This window comes from Vulpes vulpes, chromosome 5 (genome assembly GCF_048418805.1).
Source record: "Vulpes vulpes isolate BD-2025 chromosome 5, VulVul3, whole genome shotgun sequence".
Lineage (NCBI taxonomy): Eukaryota > Metazoa > Chordata > Mammalia > Carnivora > Canidae > Vulpes > Vulpes vulpes.
In genome coordinates this window covers 111,316,977-111,337,383 of record NC_132784.1, presented here as the reverse complement: position 1 = coordinate 111,337,383, position 20,407 = coordinate 111,316,977, and the positions used below count along the sequence as shown (strand labels likewise).

General features: G+C 42.0%; 1 protein-coding gene across 6 annotated transcripts in view; it reads left to right on the top strand.

Annotated features, from left to right (window-relative positions):
- Window positions 1-20,407, top strand: part of DDR2 (discoidin domain receptor tyrosine kinase 2) — a 145,692-nt gene that overhangs the window by 97,682 nt on the left and 27,603 nt on the right. For all 6 annotated transcript variants that reach the window (XR_012001811.1, XM_025991260.2, XM_025991258.2 and 3 more), the window contains 2 exons: window positions 18,440-18,542; window positions 19,966-20,197. Coding sequence is in view for 5 of the 6 variants with exons in the window: in XM_025991260.2 (XP_025847045.2) it covers window positions 18,440-18,542; window positions 19,966-20,197 (335 nt within the window). In the remaining variant the exon portion in view is untranslated. The remainder of the gene's footprint in view (window positions 1-18,439; window positions 18,543-19,965; window positions 20,198-20,407) is intronic.

Sequence of the window (20,407 nt, the reverse complement as noted above, 5' to 3'; positions counted from 1 at the left end):
TTTGAGTTCATTTTTGTGCATAGTATAAGACAGTGGTCAAGTTTTATTCTTTTATATGTGGCTGCCCAGTTTTCCCACCACCATTTATTGAAGAGACAGTCCTTTCCCCATTGTATGTTCTTGGCTCCTTTGTTGTAAATTAACTTACCACGTATGTGTGGATTTATGTCCAGGTTCTCTGTTTTTTTTTTTTTTAATGTCCAGGTTCTCTGTTTTGTTCCATTGATCTATATGTATGTTTTTATGCCAATACTGCACTGTTTTAATTACTACAGCTTTGTAAAGTATCTTGCAATTGGGGAGCATAATGCCTTCAGCTTTATTCTTCTTTTTCAGGATTGCTTTTGCTATTCAGATTCTTTTGTGGTTCCATACAAATTTTAGAATTATCTGTTTTTATCCCTTTGAAAAACAACCACTGGAATTTTGATTGAATCTATAGATTTCTTTGGAGAATATGGACATTTGAGCAATATTGATTCTTTCATCTATAAGCATGGAAGATATTTCTATTTATTTGTATTGTCTTTGATTTCTTTTATTAATGCTTTGTAGTTTTTGATATACAGGTCTTTCACCTGCTTGGTTAAGTGTATTTCTAGGTATTTTTATGCAATTTTATTTATTTATTTTTTTAATGCAATTTTAAATCGGATTGTTTTCTTTATTTCTCTTTCTGATATTTCATTTTTAGTGTATAGAAATGCAACAGATTTTTGTGTATTGATTTTATATCCTATAACCAGGATGCAGGTTCCTTTTGCTATCATATTTTTTAAAGATTTTATTTATTTGTTTGTTTACTTATTTAAGAGAGGGAGAGAGAGCAAGAGAGAGAGAGTGAGCATGAGCAGGGGAAAGAGAAGAGGGAGAGGATCTTCAGCAGATTCCCCAGTGAGCAAGGAGCCCGACACAGGGCTTGATCTCATGACCCTGAAATCATGACCTGAACCAAAATCAAGAGTTGGATGGTTAACCAACTGAGCCACCCAGGCGCCCCTTGTATCATATTTCAACAAATCTGAGACCAACGTATTCTAAGATGTAGACAGGCAGTACCTTGGTCTAGATCGTTCCCCAACTTGGTGGTTCTTCTTGACCCTGAGATAGTGTGGAGAGTGAGTGCTGACACACAGTGTGATGCCAGTGTGGTTGATGAATAGACCATGGCAATGGAAATCAAGAGACCTAGAGTCTGATTCCAGCTCTGTCACTATCTAGCTTTGTGACTTTAGGTAAAACTCTGTATACAACTTTACTCACTTATAAAATGGAGGGAATAAACTCCACTCTCTGCATTCACACAGCTATTATAGGGGGTCCAAATGAGATACAAGGGAAGTTAACGGGCTTTGGAACGTTACATGCAAATATTAAGGGTTGTGATTTGTTACTTTTGGAAGAAAAGGAAAATAAAATAAACCAAATACCATAAAACAATGGTTTCTATTTAGCAGATGATGGGGGAAGAAAGAAAAAAAGAGTTCATTAGTGACCATTATGGTCCGTTGTGGTTTCCAAGAAAGACTCAAGTTACCTTTGGGAATTGGGGGCTTCTGACAATCCTGAACTCTGGCCATCCTGACTCCAAGGGGACACAGGGCCCTGTGCCCAGGAGAGCTTATCCACAGCAGTGTGTTTTTCTGAGGGAGAATACTGTGATTGTTGACTTAGCTTTTGGTCCTAGCCAGCAGGACTCTGAAGAGCATGGATGTGGCAAGATTAGGCCTCCCAGAACTTTTCGTGGTTTGGATGCATACACAGTAAAGTAAAGTAAAAGTTAAGACATTCAAAACAGTGAGGTTTTGGGGGAAGGGGTGTAAGTAGGAGGTGATGAGTTGTTAAAAAATATGCAACATTTCCCCCCCTGCTTCACTGATGTTTATGACTTTGGTCTTTGTCTTGTTTGGTGTGGCAGTGATCTCTTGCATAGTCATGACCAACACCTATCACAGTACTTGGCTTATATAGGCAATCAGTAAGTGCTTGAGGAATGAGGAGAAGGCGGGAAGGAAGGGGGCCAAGGGGCTCCAGGGTTCTCTGTATTTTTCTGTTAAAAAAAAAAAAAAAGCATCTAAATTCTGCCGTTTGAGACTTGATCTCACAAAGACGTGAGGAACCCGAGAGGGAGTTCATAAGAGTATCATCCCTTTGAATGATGGGGATGCCAAGTACAGAGGGAGTGAGCCAGAAGGAGGATGGGGACTGAAGCCCTCTAGCTGCAGCTGCTGGTGTGAAGTGCCAGGCGTCCAGCCTCCTGGTGTCTGAGGGCCCGGAGAGCTCTAGCCCTGGGCAGAGGCAGAGCAACCTCTGTGCTTTTTCTCAAATGCCTAAAGTCTCACTGCTTTGGCCCTATCAGCAGAGCATTTTAGAGGTTGTAAATAGAGGGAAACATGCTTAAATTTACCCAGCTATGTACCCAAAAGCTCTGACTTTTGGCATGATAGGGACAGAATTCAGATTCAACCTTTGGGGTGCCATAGCCTCTATTCAAGATATCAGGCCAAACAACGAAGTGCATTTTCTGTGTACCAGCATGGCCAGCTTAAGAAATGATTCATCCTGGCATAGGGGGCGCCCTGGCTATGGGGGTGGGGCAAATCCACCTTGGGAAAGCTATAATTTTAGTTTGTTTGCTTTTAGTAGGTTGGACCAATATTTAGGACATGGTTAGAGCCTTTCTTATTGAGAAACTTGCTCAACAGTGATGGATAGCTATGCATTTGGCAAATGTGCTCAGCAAGAAAAATGATGCTGGCTGGAGGGATCTCTGGTCTCCCTCAAGAGCTCTGGGGTTTTGCCCCCGAGTGATGCTCTGTCTGTGCAAAGCCCAGAGTCCGCCTCCTGCTCCTGCTCCAGAATTGAGGACTGGCTAAACGCGGCTGCAGGAGTTCTATCACCTCTCAGATTCTCCCTTCTGTGAAGCGCTAGTCCCCTTTCCTCACAACCTCTTTGGAGAAACATCTGTTTGGATATTCTGACCATTTTTAACCTTTTTATTTATTTTTTTAAACATCAGGCAGCAATCAGATGCTTACAAAGAGATGCTTTATGAATTTTATCTAGCTCTTCCAGATATTCTCAGGGAGAGCACTGGTTACTGCAAGCTACTCCATCTCACCTGGAAGCAGGACTAAAAAGTTGACTCTTATTGCCATCTTGATTCACGTTAACCGGTTATAGTGTGCTTTTTGCGCGTTGGTTAGTGGGAAACTCGGAGCCAGATTTGAGGCCCATCACCAGCAGAGGGCTAGATCCAAATGTAATATATTTCCGACATTAACCTTAGCTCTCCAGTTCATCTTATTGTCCCTATTCTCTTTCCCCTTAGCATACATACCTTCATTTGTTTGTTTATTATCTCACACAATCTTGGAAGCCAATTCCAACCTTTGTTGTAATGAGTCAGAGTAAAAATAGCTTAAAAAAATATATATATAACATCTAACCTCTGTTATTACTTCTCTAAGTGTTACTATGCTTTAAACCTTATGAAGGGGATCCCTGGGTGGCGCAGCGGTTTGGCGCCTGCCTTTGGCCCAGGGCGCGATCCTGGAGACCCAGGATTGAATCCCACGTCGGGCTCCCGGTGCATGGAGCCTGCTTCTCCCTCTGCCTATGTCTCTGCCTCTCTCTCTCTCTCTGTGTGTGACTATCATAAATAAATAAAAATTAAAAAAAATAAACCTTATGAAGTACCTGATGTATGTTAGCCCCTCTTTCCTTGCATGTAGCATTCCCATAAGCAAATACTAGGATTACCATTAAGCCGAGAGCTGAAAGGTAAGTAACCTTCCCCAGGCCATAAAACCTCTGAAATTGCTCAATAAAGAGTGAACACGTAATAGTTAAAACAAATAATCCCTTCTTCCTCCTTCTGTACGTCATTTCTGGAGCTCTGTAGTACTTCATGAAGTATGCTAAATCCTGCATATTCACTCTATGAAGTCTCTGTACAACCCTTTGGGCAATATTTTGAAAGACGAGGAGATTCAGGTTTAGAGAGGTTTAGGAACTTGTCTTGGAGTCGCATAATTTGGAAGTGGAAGATCTAGTTTTAAGTTTCCAAACCCTGCTTTTTTCTTCTCTTTTCGATTCCTGACCTTCATGGCGACCTAGCCGTCCCCTCAGCTTGCCTGTTTGTTAGAGGAAAGGACATACCATTTCACTGTGAAGCCGTCACTGATGTTGTGAGCCAGGAGGAAGACTGTATCCTGGCTGGCCCTCACTTTACTACCCTGGAATCCCATTCAGCCTGGGGACCCCTCTTCTGGAGCTCTGCAGCAATGATTTCTGGGAAGTATTTGGGCTTCTAGGAAAGCTGCAATTCTAAAGGGCTAATCCCAAGGGGGATTTCGACTTGGGCCAAAGGGGTGCTGGCAAAATAGCTCCATGTACGTAGAGGAACCCAAGTAATCTTCCTTGGCTCTTAGCAGGATCCCATTGTGCAGATATTTACCTGAATAGTGAACCAGTTTGAAGCAGCCTCCCATGTGGGGTTTGCGGGGAGCAGGGACCCAAGCAACAGCTTCTTTAACGAGATCATCTTATCCTTTCTGGAACTGGAAGAAATCCATCATGGTAGCCAGGGGTTGAAGAAAGAGTAACCAGGGATCAGGAGACCTGAATTTCAGTCCTAATTACACTCGTCAGCAGCGCATCCCTAAGTAACTCAGTTTGCTTCTGGGGGGCTCCAAGGTTCTGATATTTAACACAGAGCCATTGGAGGCGTTGGTTCCTGAAGCCCCTTCCTGGCTCTAAAGTCTATGATTGCAGATGTTCTTTTAGACCATAGATCGTCTTGGGCCCCCTGGTTGACCCCAATAGCCCCACTCTTGATCAGTCTTGTCTTACTTGCGCCCAGCAAGGCCCAGGTGTCAGTGCTCCATGCCCCGGGCCTCACATGTGCCATGTGTGTGTTTTCCTGGAAGCTGCATATAGGACACTCATTGACAGGTCAGCCTGTGGTCTGGAGCTAGCAGTGAGATGGTAAACATCACGGAACAAGCAGCCCTTTCAGGCTCTCAACCTTGGCAGCACGGCATGAAAATAATTCTTGGGAAGCTGGGGCCCTAGTGGCAGCTGCTTCTCCTCAGCCAGCCTGCCAGGCCCTAACGGAGCTCAGGATGGATGGAGCTCTCCCTGGGCATGCGGCAGCCGGCACTGGTACTTTTCCATTCTGGGAAACTGGAAAGGGAATTGGCTTCTCTGTCCAGGAGATCGGCGGGTAGCGGAAGTGTCAAGAACCACCAAGACAGCTCAGCAGGCAGATTCAGGACACACTTCTTTGCTGCCGGGTCTCTTGCTTTTCTTGCCTGTTCTCTGCCTTTTCATGCTTCCTTATCTTTCATGATGTGGAGTTCGGAGACAGATGGATGGAATCTGATAAAAAAAAAATGAAGTGGGCTTGGGGGGAAAGGAAAGGGGGCCTGACATTTAGGACTTGGCACTCTGAGCTTTGCTATTGGCTGAGATCCCTTCCACAGAAGGAGTTTACCAAAAATAGGCATAGTCAATAGGAAAACCACAGTGGTACTGCTGAGAAGTGCCACGTTGGTTGCCCTGGGCCAAAGCTTATCCTGGTTCCAAAGACCCACTAGGATGAGAAAGGCCATCCAAGATCAGCTTGTCTATTTTCCTGTGCCCTTTCTCTGAGGCCCCTGGGAATACTGATTCACCAAGAAACTTTGCCTAATGGCTGCTTCTCTGGCTCTTATCTCTGGATTCCCCATCCTTATTCTTATATTCTTTGATCCCAGCACCTAGACCTCCAGACCCACCCCCATTGTCTGGAAAAGGTTTTTAATACCTGTGGGCTGAGAGCTTGGCTCTGGCTTTGAGTTGGGGACCCTCATCAAGGCATACAGTGTGATTCCCATCTGTTTTCCCATCTCCTGTGCCTCTCATCACCAGAGCTTGGAGATCCCTCCTTAGCACAGCTTGTTGGACAGTTACCCAGTATCCATTGACTAATATTCATGCCAGAGCTTTTCTTCCTTTCATGCAAATGCCCTCCAAGCCCTTGAAAGGGCATCTCTGCTGCTCACCATCATTTGGAGATGGTTGAGAAATGAATAATTTCTGGAGACGTGAATCAGTCACAGCACCTACCCTCAAGAGTTCAGCGCTCCATTCACTCAGCCTTGCATCCATCTATCCATCCATCCATCTCTCTATCCCTGTATTCTCTTGCTTACTTATTTATTTGCCAGGTGTGTATTGAGCATCTAATGGGCACTATGTGTTGGCAGTGGCTGAGAGGGGGAAAAGAAAGAGTCTGACCTGATTACTATTCTCAAAATTGCTTATAATTTCAGTAAGGAGGTAAACAAGTACAAGGGAACTAGAAAATCTGGTGAAGGTTGTTACCTAAAAGCACTCGCCACCCACCTCTTTTATCCCCTTGTCGTATTTTAGGGTTTTTCTGTAGCTTTTACTGTTTAAAATAGTAACAACTGCATAATAGCTTGATCAAATAGGGGCCCTAATAGACAGTTTGATCGCCCATTTGATTATTGCAAATCTCTTGCCTTTTGTTCCTCTCCTCTACCAAAATGTAAGATCCATGGGCTAAGTCACTTTGTCTATCCTGTTCACCTTGGACCTTCAGAGCAGGAACTTATTTGTTAGATAAATTCATGGATGTTAAGTAAACTAACATTAACATTAAATACATACAGTTGTTAAATGAATACATGAACAAAAAGATGGGTTGCAAGAGATACATAATGACCGTCAATTACAAGAAAGTCTTATAGGTCTGGTCAAACATCATTAGTCAGGGCTACCTTTGTCTGATTTCCCAGATCTTTGTTTTTAAGCCTCATAATTATGAACAACAGAAAACTCTTCTTTTGTCACGTTTTAAACAGATATTTACTGAGCCCTCAGTTAATGCCAGACACCCTACTAGAAATTAGGGAAGCAACAGAGAGGCTCCCTGGCCATATGACACTGTTTAGTGGAGAGACTAAAACCAAACAAATAATTATTTGTATTACAAGTATGAAGAACACTAAAAAGGGAACCAGTGCATTATAAGAACATGTAACAGGGGCATGCCCCTGGGTGGCTCAATGGTTGAACGTCTACCTTTGGCTCAGGTTGTGATCTCAGGATCCTAGGATCGAGTCCCACATCAGGCTCCCTGTAGGGAACCTGCTTCTCCCTCTGCCTGTGTCTCTGTCTCTCTCTGTGTGTCTCTCATGAATTAATAAATAAAAATCTTAAAAAAAAAGAGCATGTAACAGAGATTCCTAATTTCCCCCGAGGGCTCAGAGTAGTTCCCTGAGAGCTGGGGGATGAGCAAAAGTCAGCAGGTAAGGAAGGGGAGGGAAGGAACATTCCAGGTAAAGGGAACATGACCTACAGAGGTTAGAAGGTACTCTGCATTGATGAAGTTGAGATGAGACCCAGTGTGCTGGGACACAGAGATTGTAGATGTGCAGATAGCCTAAGGTGAGGCTGGAGAGGTAGGCTGAGGCCAAGCCCTCAGACCACAGAGGCCACACTGTCCCGGGCAGTCTGAAAAGCTGGTTCATGTCAAAATAAGGTTTTAGGAAGCCCGCGTGGGCTGCTGTGTGGAGAAGAGTTGGTGGAAGAACCAGAAAGAGAGCCAGAAGGCATTATTGTAGTTCAGTTGTGAGGTGGCGGAGGTTGGGCCCTGCATGGGAGGTGAGGAGAAGGACAGAGATGGCTGGACTCAAGAAATCAGCAGTAAGTAGGAGTTGTAGGATTTGCTAATAGACTGGATGACTGACTCCCAAAAGACAGGTTTACCTCTCACTCCTCAACTGTCTCCTATAGGAATAAACATGTCACCTGTCATTCCTGACCTGTCCTGATCCCCAGGCAGAGGTCTAGGGCCACATCTACCATGGATCAGGGAGGCCTTCCAGGTCTCATCATGGTGTTGCCACTGCTGTCCATACGTGGTTGGCTTACACCCTTTTGTGTGAGGGAAGGGCTGGAGGGGAGGAGGAGGAGGGAATCACTGAAACAGGTAGATTTTTTTTTTAATATATAGAGAACTGAAGTCTCCTTTCATCCCCTAGTTATTCCAGTTACGAAACTGGGGCTGCATCAGTGTCACCTGGAGGGCTGGTGACCACGTAGTTGGCTGGGCTCCACCCTCAGAGTGATTCAGTAGATCCGAGGTGGGGACTGAGGCTCTGCATTGGCATCAAGTTCCCCAGTGGTGGGGATGCTGCTAGTCCCCAAGTGCACTGTGAGGATTGCAGCCCTTACACAGGAACAGATCAGGGTAGCAAAGAGCCTCAGGAGGGGAACTGGTGCTCCTCTGACACCAAGCAGAGTATCCTAGGTGGGATCTCTCTCCCTCTCTTTCTCTCCCTTTCTTTGTTAAGTATGGAAAGTACCTCTATAGGTTCAGTCAGAGCATAACATAGACAGGATTCCTGAGCCCAGGAGATATGGACATGTTTCATAACAGCGGCTCAGCTGCAGCACTCTGTTAAAACTTCCTGGTTGCAGTTCCCAGGATAAGCAGTGCCTTGGTGGAGAAGTTATTTGCAACATTATCATGACTCACCCCATGAGACCCTCTTTCCCCATTTCTGGTTTACTTTAGATGTTCTGAGAAACAGAAGTTCTCATTACACTTGTGGCCCAGTGACTAGAGATGCATGATAGCCAGGAATGAAAGCCCAGTGGGACTGTGAGTGTGGATGTCTCTGGACTTCGGAATGGCCCCAGAGAATCATCATGTGTCCAGGCTGGAAGGGACCTGGGAGCGATGCTTCCCAAGCCTGGCTGTACAGCAGAATCACCTGGGAAATCTTTTAAATATGCAGGTCCCTGGGCACAGTTTCAGATCTCCCAAAGAAAAGCCTCTAAGATGGGGTTCACAACCATATGTTCTACAATCTTCCTAAGCAATTCTAAAGCAGTCAGTCCATGGACTGGCTTTTGGGAACCCTTGCCTTGGAAAACAGCTAATCTAGCTCCCTCACTTTTTGCACAAGAAAACTGAGACCCAGAAGGGATGTGACCTTTGCTCGGATACCAGAATGGATTTGAAATCTCTTTATTTTTAGAGGTTGTGTAGCCAAGAGGGCAGTCTTTCAAGTCAGATTCTAAAGTGACTTAGTATTTACTCAATGGATGGCTTTGGCATTTAAAAAAAAATCATGTATTTATTTTGAGAGAGAGAGAGAGAGAGTGAGAGTGCATGAGCAGGATGGCCAGAGGGAGAAGGAGAGAGAATTCTAAGCAGACTCCTGTGCTCAACATAGAGCCTGACATGAGGCTTAACTTAGTAGTTACTCAATGAACGGCCTTGGGCAATCTTCTTCTTCTTCTTCTTCTTCTTCTTCTTCTTCTTCTTCTTCTTCTCCTTCTTCTTCTTCTAAGATTTCTTTATTTATTTTTAGAGAGAGAGGCAGAGAGAGAGCAAGAGCAGGAGGGACAGAGGGAGAAGGAGAGAGAATTCCAAGCAGACTCTGAGCTCAGCTTGAGCCTGACATGGGCTTTGATCTCATGATCCTGAGATCACAACCTGAGCCAAAACCAAAAGTTGGTCTTTTAACTGACAGCACCAGCCAGACACCCCTCCTTGGGTGGTTATTTAAACTCTTACCTATGGAGAAGTGATTCGTGAGAAATATGAAGAAATGAGAGAAAACACCACATTGTCCGACACTTGACAACTACTTCTGAATGGATGCTATGGTTACTGTACTTCATCAAAGTTAAGACTCTGCTGACTCTACCATGTGTCATTACTTTGTGTAACTCTAAAAAGAAGAAAAAAAACCCAGACAGTTAAGCTATGATTCACCATTTGCTTGTAAGCTGCATTCAGATTTCAGATCTGTTAACGTGTGAAAATTAATAGGAAATATGGTCTTTCACTCCTCTTTCCTCAGCCTGCACAGATTACTACTATTACTAAATTAATTACTTCAATGTCTAAAGAAGCATACTTAGTGTGCTTGAGGAACACCAAGGAGATCAGGGTGGCCAGATGGGGGAGTGTGCTGGATGGGGGTCCAGAGACCAACTCCACAGGTCCCTGGAGACCACTCGTGGGTTTTAATATCATTATGAGTGAGGTGGGAGATTCCTGAAGGCAATAAGCAGAAGAGTTACAGGGTCTGACTTACATTTTTCTAGGTACATGGGGCAAGGTGGACCAAGGAAGTCCAGGTAGGAGGTGCTTGTTCTATTCCTGGCGAATAGGAGGCAGTGGATTGGCCTAGAATGGTAACAGCATAAGTGGGAAGTAGATGGGTTATGGGAATTTTTTAGGGTGGCTTACAGGATTTCTTATCAGCTGATGGGGTGGATATGGAGTATGAAAGGAGTCAAGGGTGGCCTCAAGATTTTTGGCTTAAGTAATTGGAAGAATGGAATTTGTTGAAATGGAACAGTCTAGGGGGTAAGGTTTGCAGGGAGACATTACTTTACTCAACTTTATTCTTACTCCTAATTAATACCTAGCTCTTTTCTCAGTATTTTTGAGCACCTATTGTCTCCCTAGATAGGCACTGAGAAATAAAATGGAATAAGATATAACCCCCCTCATCCCCCTGTTTTTTCCCTCTAAAAAGTTTGCCATCTGAGGGGAGATAGGACTTCCCACACAATTATATGAGAAAGCACTATGTACCTAAGGCTATAAAACAGACACCAAAAATGTCAGAAATCAGAGGAAGGAGAATTTACCAAAATTGGTCCTATTCTTATTCAAAAATGCTTGCTTTGGTGGCATCCAGGTTCATTACATTGCAAAGCGACAATGCTGGATAGTAACTTAAGCTAGTTTTTCCACTTCATGTGTGCCACCTCCTTGTACCTGAAACAACCAAGAAGACTCTTTTCTCAACTTCCTGTTCCCTTTCCGTGAAACATCCCGCCCTCTAAGAGTAACTTGGCTCACTGGCTTCCTTCACTCAGGTCTCTGCTCACAGTCCCCTTATCTGAGCAGCCTTTCTTATCACTTTGCAGGAAAAAGCTCCTATTACCTTTCCACACTTAACTTTCTTCACACCATTTACCATCTTCTCTGTCTTATGTATTTATTTGCCTATTGTATGTTTCCCCTCACTAGGATGTAGACTCTGACAAAAGGCACTTTGTTTTGTTTATGGCTGTATTCCCATAGTGCTCCAAAAAAATAACATAAAATAAAATCACAGAATGAATGGATGAATACAAATAGGAACTTAAAAACCCTATGAATCTGGAAAGCCATGAGCAAACAGTAGATTATTGTGCTGAGGATGGAGATAGGTCTGGATCCACGAACAAAGCTTTGGTTTCAGAAGCAAGGGAAGGGGCCAGAGGCCAACTCTCTTACTAAATCTGCAAGGCTCCTGCCTCAGCCTGGCATGCTGGGAGAAACAGCTTGCATTGTGTCGCACCTGTGGTTAAAGCAGACGGGGACCGTCTGGTACGCTGGACTAATTTTGGATTAGGACTACTTAATAGCTGTGAGACTTTAACTGGCTTCCTCACGTGTAGTTTGAAAATAGTAATACACGTCCTGTCTACCATGTAGGGTTATTGTAAGGGTAAACCAGATGTAAACACGGGGACAGCACTTTGAAAACTGTGAGGAACTGTATTTCAGGAGTCAAGATCGGGATTGGGAGCACCATGACGTGAATGATAGCCAAAGGAGTAAGAATTGCCTGCCTTGGCCAGCCAGGCCCCCTCCCCAGAAGGTTCTCAGGGGAAATATACACACAGGGGACAATAACAAAAGGAAAGCAAAGGTCTAGTTTATTAGTAGCTGGCTTGTGTCCCAAATGCCAAACTGGACTGGTGCAAGTGGCATGTGGGATAAAGGTGTCCAGAAGCTTCTCCTTGCCATTAAGTCACTGACCCTGAGAAGCACTAAGCACCAGCGCTAAAATCAGGAGATGGCCTCCACTGCATGGAGGGGTGGCCCACAAGAGAGGACACGCCCTGTGAGTGATTTCTGAAATGTTCTTTGACCTCACCCATTGGTAATCTTGGCCTCACTGGCATCCTGTATCAATATTTCCTCATCCTTACTCCTTCTTTCAGTTTCACATCCCAGAGGGTTTAGAATCTGAGAATGTGAGGCTTCATTCCTGAACAGCCCAGAATCATACTTGAGATTCAGGCATAATGGTTATTGGTAGAAGCTGTCACCTCAGATGGAAAAATTATACATCTGACAAGAATAGACAAAATGGTACTAGCTCCCATGTTCGTCCCTTGATTCAAATTTGACTTGGAAAATGTAGTGGACAGGAACCTAGAAGTGTTTCAGGGGGTTGGTGGCCATGATTCTGGCCAAAGTGGCTGTGTATGGTTTTGCTTCACCACACTGTCTCTAGAAGCATCACGTGACATTACAGATGTACTTTGTCAAATGCTCTTTCTGCGTCTGTTGAACTGATTATATGGTTTTTATCCTTTCTAATGTTGATGTGACATATCATGTCGATTGTTTTGTGAATATTAAACTGCCTCTGCATCCTGGGAATAAGTCCTATTTGATTGTGGTATGTGATTTTTACAATATATTGTTAGATTCAGTTTGCTAATATTTTGTTGAGGATTTTTGTATCTGTATTCATGAGAGATAATGGCCTGTAGTCCTCTTTTTTTTTTTAAAGATTTATTTATTTATTTATGAGAGACACAGATTGAGAGAGAGAGGCAGAGACACAGGCAGAGGAAGAAGCAGGCCCCATGCCGAGAGCCCGATGTGGGACTCGATCCCGGGACTCCAGGATCGTGCGTTGGGCCAAAGGCAGGTGCCAAACCACCAAGCCACCCAGGGATCCTCTCTCTCTCTCTCTCTTTTTTTTTTTTTTGTAGTGCCTTTGTCCAGTTTTGGTATCAGGGTGATTCATTCCTCTTGTATTTTTTGGAATAGTTTAAGAAAAATAGGTATTAACTCTTCTTGAAATGTTTGGTAGAATTTGCCTGTGAAACCATCTAGCTTTATTTTGGGGGAGTTTTTTGTATTGATTCAATTGCATTGTTGGTGATTGGCCTGTTCACATTTTCTATGGCTTCCTCCTTTAGTTTTGGTAGCTTGTAATGTTTCTAGGAATTTATTCATTTCTTCTAAGTTGTCCAGTTTGTTGGCATATAGGTTTTCATAATATTCTGTTTTAATTGTTCCTATTAGGGAAGTTCTTTTCTTTTCTTCTTTTCCTTTTTTTTTAAGAGAGAGAGAGCAGGGGAGTAGGGGCAGAGAGAGAGGGAGAGAGAGAATCTTAAGCAGGCTCCATACTCAGCATGGAGCCTGACACAGGGCTAGATCTCATGACCTTGAGATTATAACCTGAGCCAAAATCAAGAGTTGGACACGTAACCAATTGAGCATCTGGGTGCCCTGAGGAAGTTCCTTTCTATTTCTAGTTTGCTGAGAATGTTTATCAGAAAAGGATGTTTGATTTTATCAAATGCTTTTTCTGTATCTACTGAAGTGATGATATAGTTTCATTTTTAAGTTTGTGGTGAATTTCATAGACTGATTTCTGAATGTCAAACCAACCTTGCATTCCTAGAATAAACCCCACTTGGTCATCACGTTATCCTTTTTATGCATTTTTGGATTCAATTTACTAAAATTTTGTTTAGAGATTTTGCATCTCTGTTTATGATGGTTATTGGTGTATAGTTTTCTTATAATGTTCCTGTTTGGTTTTTGTATTAGAGTAATATGATGTCATAGAATGAATGAGGAAATATCCTCTCCTTTTTTTAATTTTTTTAAATTTTTATTTATTTATGATAGTCACAGAGAGAGAGAGAGAGAGAGGCAGAGACACAGGCGGAGGGAGAAGCAGGCTCCATGCACCGGGAGCCTGATGTGGGATTCGATCCCGGGTCTCCAGGATCGCGCCCTGGGCCAAAGGCAGGCGCCAAACCGCTGCGCCACCCAGGGATCCCTCCTTTTTTTAATTTTCTGGAAGAGTTGGTGAGAGCTTGGTATTTTTTCTTTCTGAAATATTTGTTAGAATTCAAAAGTAAAGCCATCTTATGCTGGAGGGGTTTTTTTTTGTGTGTGTGTGTGGAAATGTTGTTGACTATATATTTAATATTCAGTTTATCTATTTCTTTACAAGTGTGGTTTGGTAGTTTGTATCTTTCAAGAAATTTTACTATTTTATCAGAGTTGTTGAAATTGTTGGCATAATATTGTTTATAATATTTTCTTCCCATACTTTTAACATCTGTAGTATCTGTAACTAGGTAACTTCCTACATTCCTGATATTGGTAGTGTTTTTTTTTCTTTTTTCTCTCCAAGTCAACCTAGCTAGAGATTCTTTTTCCTTTTAAGTCTTGTCAAGGAACCAGCTTTTGCTTTTATAAAGTTTCTTTGTTATTTTTTCTGTTTTCTATTTCACTGATTTCCACTAATATATCCTTTTCTTTCTTATAATTACTTTGTGTTTTATTTGCTCTACTATTACTAGTTTCTGAAGGTGAAAACTGAGATCATAGTTTTAAGATCTTTCCTTTTGGGCAGCTTGGGTGGCTCAGTGGTTTAGTGCCGCCTTCAGCCTAGGGCCTGATCCTGGAGACCTGGGATCAAGTCCCATGTCAGGCTGCCTGCTTGGAGCCTGTTTCTCCCTCTGCCTGTATCTGTCTGTCTGTCTGTCTGTCTGTCTCTCTCTCTCTGTGTCTCTCATGAATAAATAAATAAATAAAATATTTTTTAAAAAAATACCTTTCCTTTTTTCTAATATAGGCTTTTATTGTGATAGTTTTCCCCATAAGTACTTCTCAAGTGGTGTCCACAAATTTTGTTATGTTGTATTTTCTTTATCTTACAGTACAGAATACTTTCTAATTTCCCTTTTGATTTCATCTTTGACCCATGGCATATTTAGAAGAGTGTTATTTAGTTTGCAAATATTTGGGAATTTTCCAGGTATCTTTCCACTATTTATTTTTCTGAATAGTAATTGCATTATGATAGAGAACATACTTTTTTGACTTGAATAATTAACATTTATTGGGATTTCTTTTATGATTCAGAATATGGTTTTTCTTGGTTTATCTTGGTTATATATGCACTTTAAAATAATTTATACTTTTTGTTGGGTAGAGTTCTATAAAGTTCAGTTAGGTAAAACTAGTAAATAATGTTGTTCAAATCTTCAATATCCTTACTAATTTTTTGTCCACTTGTTTTACCAATTATTGAGATATAAAACCATCTATAATTGTGGTTTTGTTAATTTTTCCCTGCAGTCTTTTTTTTAATCCTTTTCATTTGTTTTGAAGCTGTACATGCATAAATATTTAGGACTGTCATGTGTTCTTGATTAACTAACTCCTTTATCATTGTGAAGTACCATCTCTATTTCTTATCTTAAAATGTATTGTGTCTGGTATTAATACAACCACTCCAGATTTTTAAAAATTAAGTATTCATGGCTTATCTTTTTTTTCATCCTTTTACTTATAACTTATCTGTGGTTCTCTGCCTTCTATTCAGTGAATTGAAATTTTTATGATTCCATTTCACCTCTTGCTGACTGATTAGCTATAAATCTTTTTGAAAATATTATTTTAGTGCTTGCTTTAGGATTTGCCATGTACATCTTTAATTAAATAAAGTCTATCTTTTTTTTTTTAATACAGTCTTTTTTTTAAAATTATTTATTTATTTATTTATGATAGTCACAGAGAGAGAGAGAGAGAGAGAGGCAGAGACACAGACAGAGGGAGAAGCAGGCTCCACGCACCGGGAGCCTGACGTGGGATTCGATCCCGGGTCTCCAGGATCGCGCCCTGGGCCAAAGGCAGGCGCTAAACCGCTGCGCCACCCAGGGATCCCAATAAAGTCTATCTTTAAGTGATATTATATCACTTCATGTGGGGTATATAAATCTTCCAACAGGATAACTTCCATTTTACCTTTTTTAGCCTTTATGCTATTGTTTTCATGCATTTCATCTTGGTGTATATTACAAACCTCACTGTATATTGTTGCTGTTTTTGTTTAGTCAGTTACCATTTAAAAAGATGTAAATAACATGGAAACTCATCTTATATATTTACTATGTAATTACCATTTCCAATGGGACATTTGCTGTCATTTTCTTTGGTCCTCTGTTCATGATATGTTCTTTTAAAACTTAAAAAACTGCTTAAAACTGGCAGCTTAAAAGCTTTTCTCTTTATCACCTGTTTTAAGCAGTTGGATCATGATGTACGGTAGCATAATTTTTGGTCTTTCTTTTTCCTCTTCTTTAAGGAATCCATTTACATGTATAGTAAGATGTCTGAAATTGTTCCAAAATTAACTAACGTTCTATTTTTTATTGTTGATTATTTGGTTTATTTCTGTCATGGTTTCATTTTGGATAATTTCTATTGCTGTCTTTAAGTTCACCAATCTTTTCTTTAATGTAACCTTCCTTTAATCTTATCCAGTATATTTTCTCAGTCAGGTTCACCTCTAAAATTTTATTTATATTCTTCCTATATCACTTGTAGCTTTTCTTATATTTTTATTTTTTTGTTTTTATTATTTTTATTCAAGTATTATTAACATTCAGTGTTGTATTAGTTTCAGGTGTACAATATAATGATCCAACAATTCAACTTTCTCAGTGCTCATCAATATAAGTGTAGACTTTGTCCTCTTTATCTATTTCACCTATCTTCCCCATCCACCTCCTCTCAAGCAACCACCAGTTTGTTCTCTGTATTTAAGAGACTGATTTTTGTGTGTGTGTCTCTTTTTAAAATTTGTTTTGTTTCTCAAATTCCACATCCAAGTGAAATCATATGGTATTTGTCTTTCTCTGATTTACTTCTTTTAGCATTATATCTTCTAGGTCCATCCATGTTGTTACAAGTGGCAAGATCTCATTCTTTTTATGGCTGAGTAATATATACGTATATATAAATATATATACTGTTTCTTCTTTATCCATTCATCAGTCAATGAATACTTGAGTGGCTTTCATATCTTGTCTATTGTGAGTAATGCTGCAAAAAACATAGGGGTGCACACATCTCTTCAAATTAGTGTTTGGGTATTCTTTGGGTAAATACCCAGTAGTAGTAGAATTACTGGATCATATGGTAATTCTTCTTTAAATTTTTGAGGAACTTCTGTACTGTTTCCCACAGTGGCTGACCTTGTATTTTTGAACATGTACAATATAGTTATAACTGTTTTAATACTCTTCTTCTTAAATTCCAACTTCTATATAAGTTCTGAATTAGTTTCAGTTGATTGGTTTTTTTCATTATATGTTCTATCATCTGCTTCTGCACATGCCTGCTTCTTTAAAAATTATGTCATACAAAAAAATAAAAATTACATCATACATATTTACACTAAAAATTATTGTTTATTTGAAATTTATTATTATTTTTAAAGATTTTATTTATCCATTTGAGAGAGAGAGAGAAAGAGCATGAGCAGGGTGAGGGGCAGAGGGAGGAGCAGATTCCCCGCTGAGCAGGGAGTCCTATGTCGGGCTCGATCCCAGGACCCCGAGATCATGACCTGAGCTGAAAGCAGCCACTCAACTGACTGAGCCACCCAGGCACCCCTGTTTATCTGAAAGTTAAGTTTAGCTAGGAATCCTGTATTTCTCTGGCAACCCAAGATCACCATGGCTTCTCCAGACCCTTGTCTCCTTGATTTGGGGAATCCTCTAGACTCTGCTTGAGTTCTCACTCACTGTGCTCCAGCCTGTATCTGTCACAGTAGTAAACTGGTGCCACTGTAGGACTTATCTTTGTCCTCTGTCTCTCAGGGATTGTCGTCCTATGTTGTCTGATATTCATTGTATTGAAATCCAGTGTTTTGTGTACTTTGTCCATTTTTTGATTGTTTCACCCAGGAGAGTAAGTCTGGCTCCTCTTACTCTGTCTTGGCTGGGGATGGAAGTCCCTCTCCAGAGGCTATTATTTTTATCCAGTGGCCAAAACATGGTGCTGTTGGGGGCCAAAGCTGTGTGTTCGGTCTGTTGGCTTTATTGAGTTTGTTGGCTTTGTTCCACAGTTTTGTGCAATCAGCTACCTAGAAAAAAGAATGCTTTGGATCACAGGTAATATCTGCTGACTGTGAGGATGACTCAGCACACTTGGGAAACTGGTTAGAAGTGTACATTTGCTAATAGGAGAATGGGAATGGGCCATGGGCTTACTGCCAAATAAAAGGATAAATCAGGACAGTGCATTATGTTACATTATTTGTCAGATTTTGGACCAAAAGATAGGTGTGGCTGAAGGTCAGTGCTCAAGGGATTGGACACTAATAAGTTTGGAGGGAGGGCCAGGGTGAAAAAGCTGAGAGAGGGTGATCAAACTGGTGTCATAGAAAGACTTTGGAAAATTTTAGTCCTCTGTTTCCCTGTCCAATAATCAATTACATTATTCCTACAAGGGGCAGGGGATCTTTGGAAATAAAAAGAAAAGTATTTCCTCTCTTTTTTTCTTCGGTTTCTCTTGGTCCAGCCATATGTCGCTATCCTCTGGGCATGTCAGGAGGCCACATTCCAGATGAGGACATCACAGCTTCCAGTCAGTGGTCAGAATCCACAGCTGCCAAATATGGAAGGTGAGGATGGATACCCCAAGAAAGCCTGAGTCCTGGGTTGGAATACGTTTTCTGACTCAAGGGACTGGGGAAGAAGAGTAGTATTTGGTGGGAGCTGGAAGGCATGAGGGAAGGACATCAAGTGGGCCTGTCATGTTCTGTATATTTTTAGGAAGAGAATTCAGGGCTTGGTACTAAATGGTCATCTGGCAACCCTGTCCCAACCACAAGACCTTGCCCCACACTGGCCACAACAGATGGGTTCATTGACATGCAGTGGGTTTGCTTTACTTCACCTTCTCACTGTGAGCACCTGCAGGAAGCTGGCGACAGTGGTAGGAGAAGGTGCAGATGAAGTTAAGGCACTGGGAGCTAGGAGACCCGGTCCTCTTCTCAGTGGGTGTCTCTGAAACATCACTCACAGTGCAAAGCATCAAGGCTGTAAGCATATGCTGAGGCCTCCAATAATTTCTTCCCTTCTCTCAAGGATACTTCATAGAAGGGCCATCCTCAACTATAAAGAGTATGGTGGGTTCCTAGTGGCCTAATATCAGGGATCTTCTAAAGCAATAAACACCCTTGTCAAAGACTACTCTGCTTGTTAGAGCGCAATCCTCCTCCTCCTGGAATCGAATTGTTTTAGTGTAAAGTGAGTGTTGATTTCTGTTAAAATGGAATCTCCCATAAGAAAAGCAATCTTAGTAAACCTTCCCCATAATTTCTTCATATGTGAAAGATGAGAGTGATGGTTGGTGGGGTTGGAAGAGAACAACGAGTAGGTGACATCTGTAAGAAAAGAGACATTCCAGGGAAGAGGGAAAGTGGTAAGAGGTTCCCAAAATAAACCTTATACTTATTTCACAATTTTCCTCACTGGTAGTTTAGTTTAGAGGTAATAAAATGAAACCAGATTATTTACTACTCCCCTGACATGCTCCTACCCCTCACTCTCATCATGGGTTCCCATGGCTTTCTTCTGGGCTGCCATGCCCATCCTGTTGGTTAAAATTCCACTGCATTACATAACCCACACTGGGGATCTTATGATCCCTCCCTCCTCCTTCCTATAACTTGATATCCAAGCAAGGGGTGGCCACCCTTGTTATGTTGGGACTGAATGTGGAAGGGGGTGGTAAAATGACTCATGGGGGGGTATAGGGTAGAAAAGGTTTCATTTCCCTTGAGACCTTTAAATCAGGATGAGAAGTAAAGACTACATCTGATCTGAAAGCCTCTAGGCCCTGGTTGTGTTTCTCTGGGTTTCATAGTGCCTCAGGGACAGGGGACTGACCACGGGTGATGGCAGTAAGGCTTGAAGGAAGACCAGAAGAGTCTTTTTAGAGTGGGAACCCAGCCTGCTCTCTCCCCTCAGTTGCTTGCTGTGGATTGGTAAACAACTGTAGTTTCATGGTTTCTCTCTGTTTCCCTAACCCTGTGTCTCAAGGCTGGACTCAGAAGAGGGGGATGGAGCCTGGTGCCCTGAGATTCCAGTGGAACCCGATGACCTGAAGGAGTTCCTACAGATTGACTTGCACACCCTGCACTTTATCACTCTGGTGGGGACCCAAGGGCGCCATGCCGGGGGCCATGGCATTGAGTTTGCCCCCATGTACAAGATCAATTACAGTCGGGATGGCACTCGCTGGATCTCTTGGCGGAACCGGCATGGGAAACAGGTAGGAAGAAGAGACATCTAGACCCTGAGATGTCCAGCACCATATTTTGACTTAGGCTAGAAGAGGAAGTACGCAGGCTGTCTTGTAGGTATGTGCATCCACACACCTGGCATGCCCTTGTAAATGTCTGACCGAGGATGAGGGAGGGTGGACTGGGGCTATTGGGAGGAATATCAAGGCTGCTGAGACAGCTGAGTGGATGGATACATT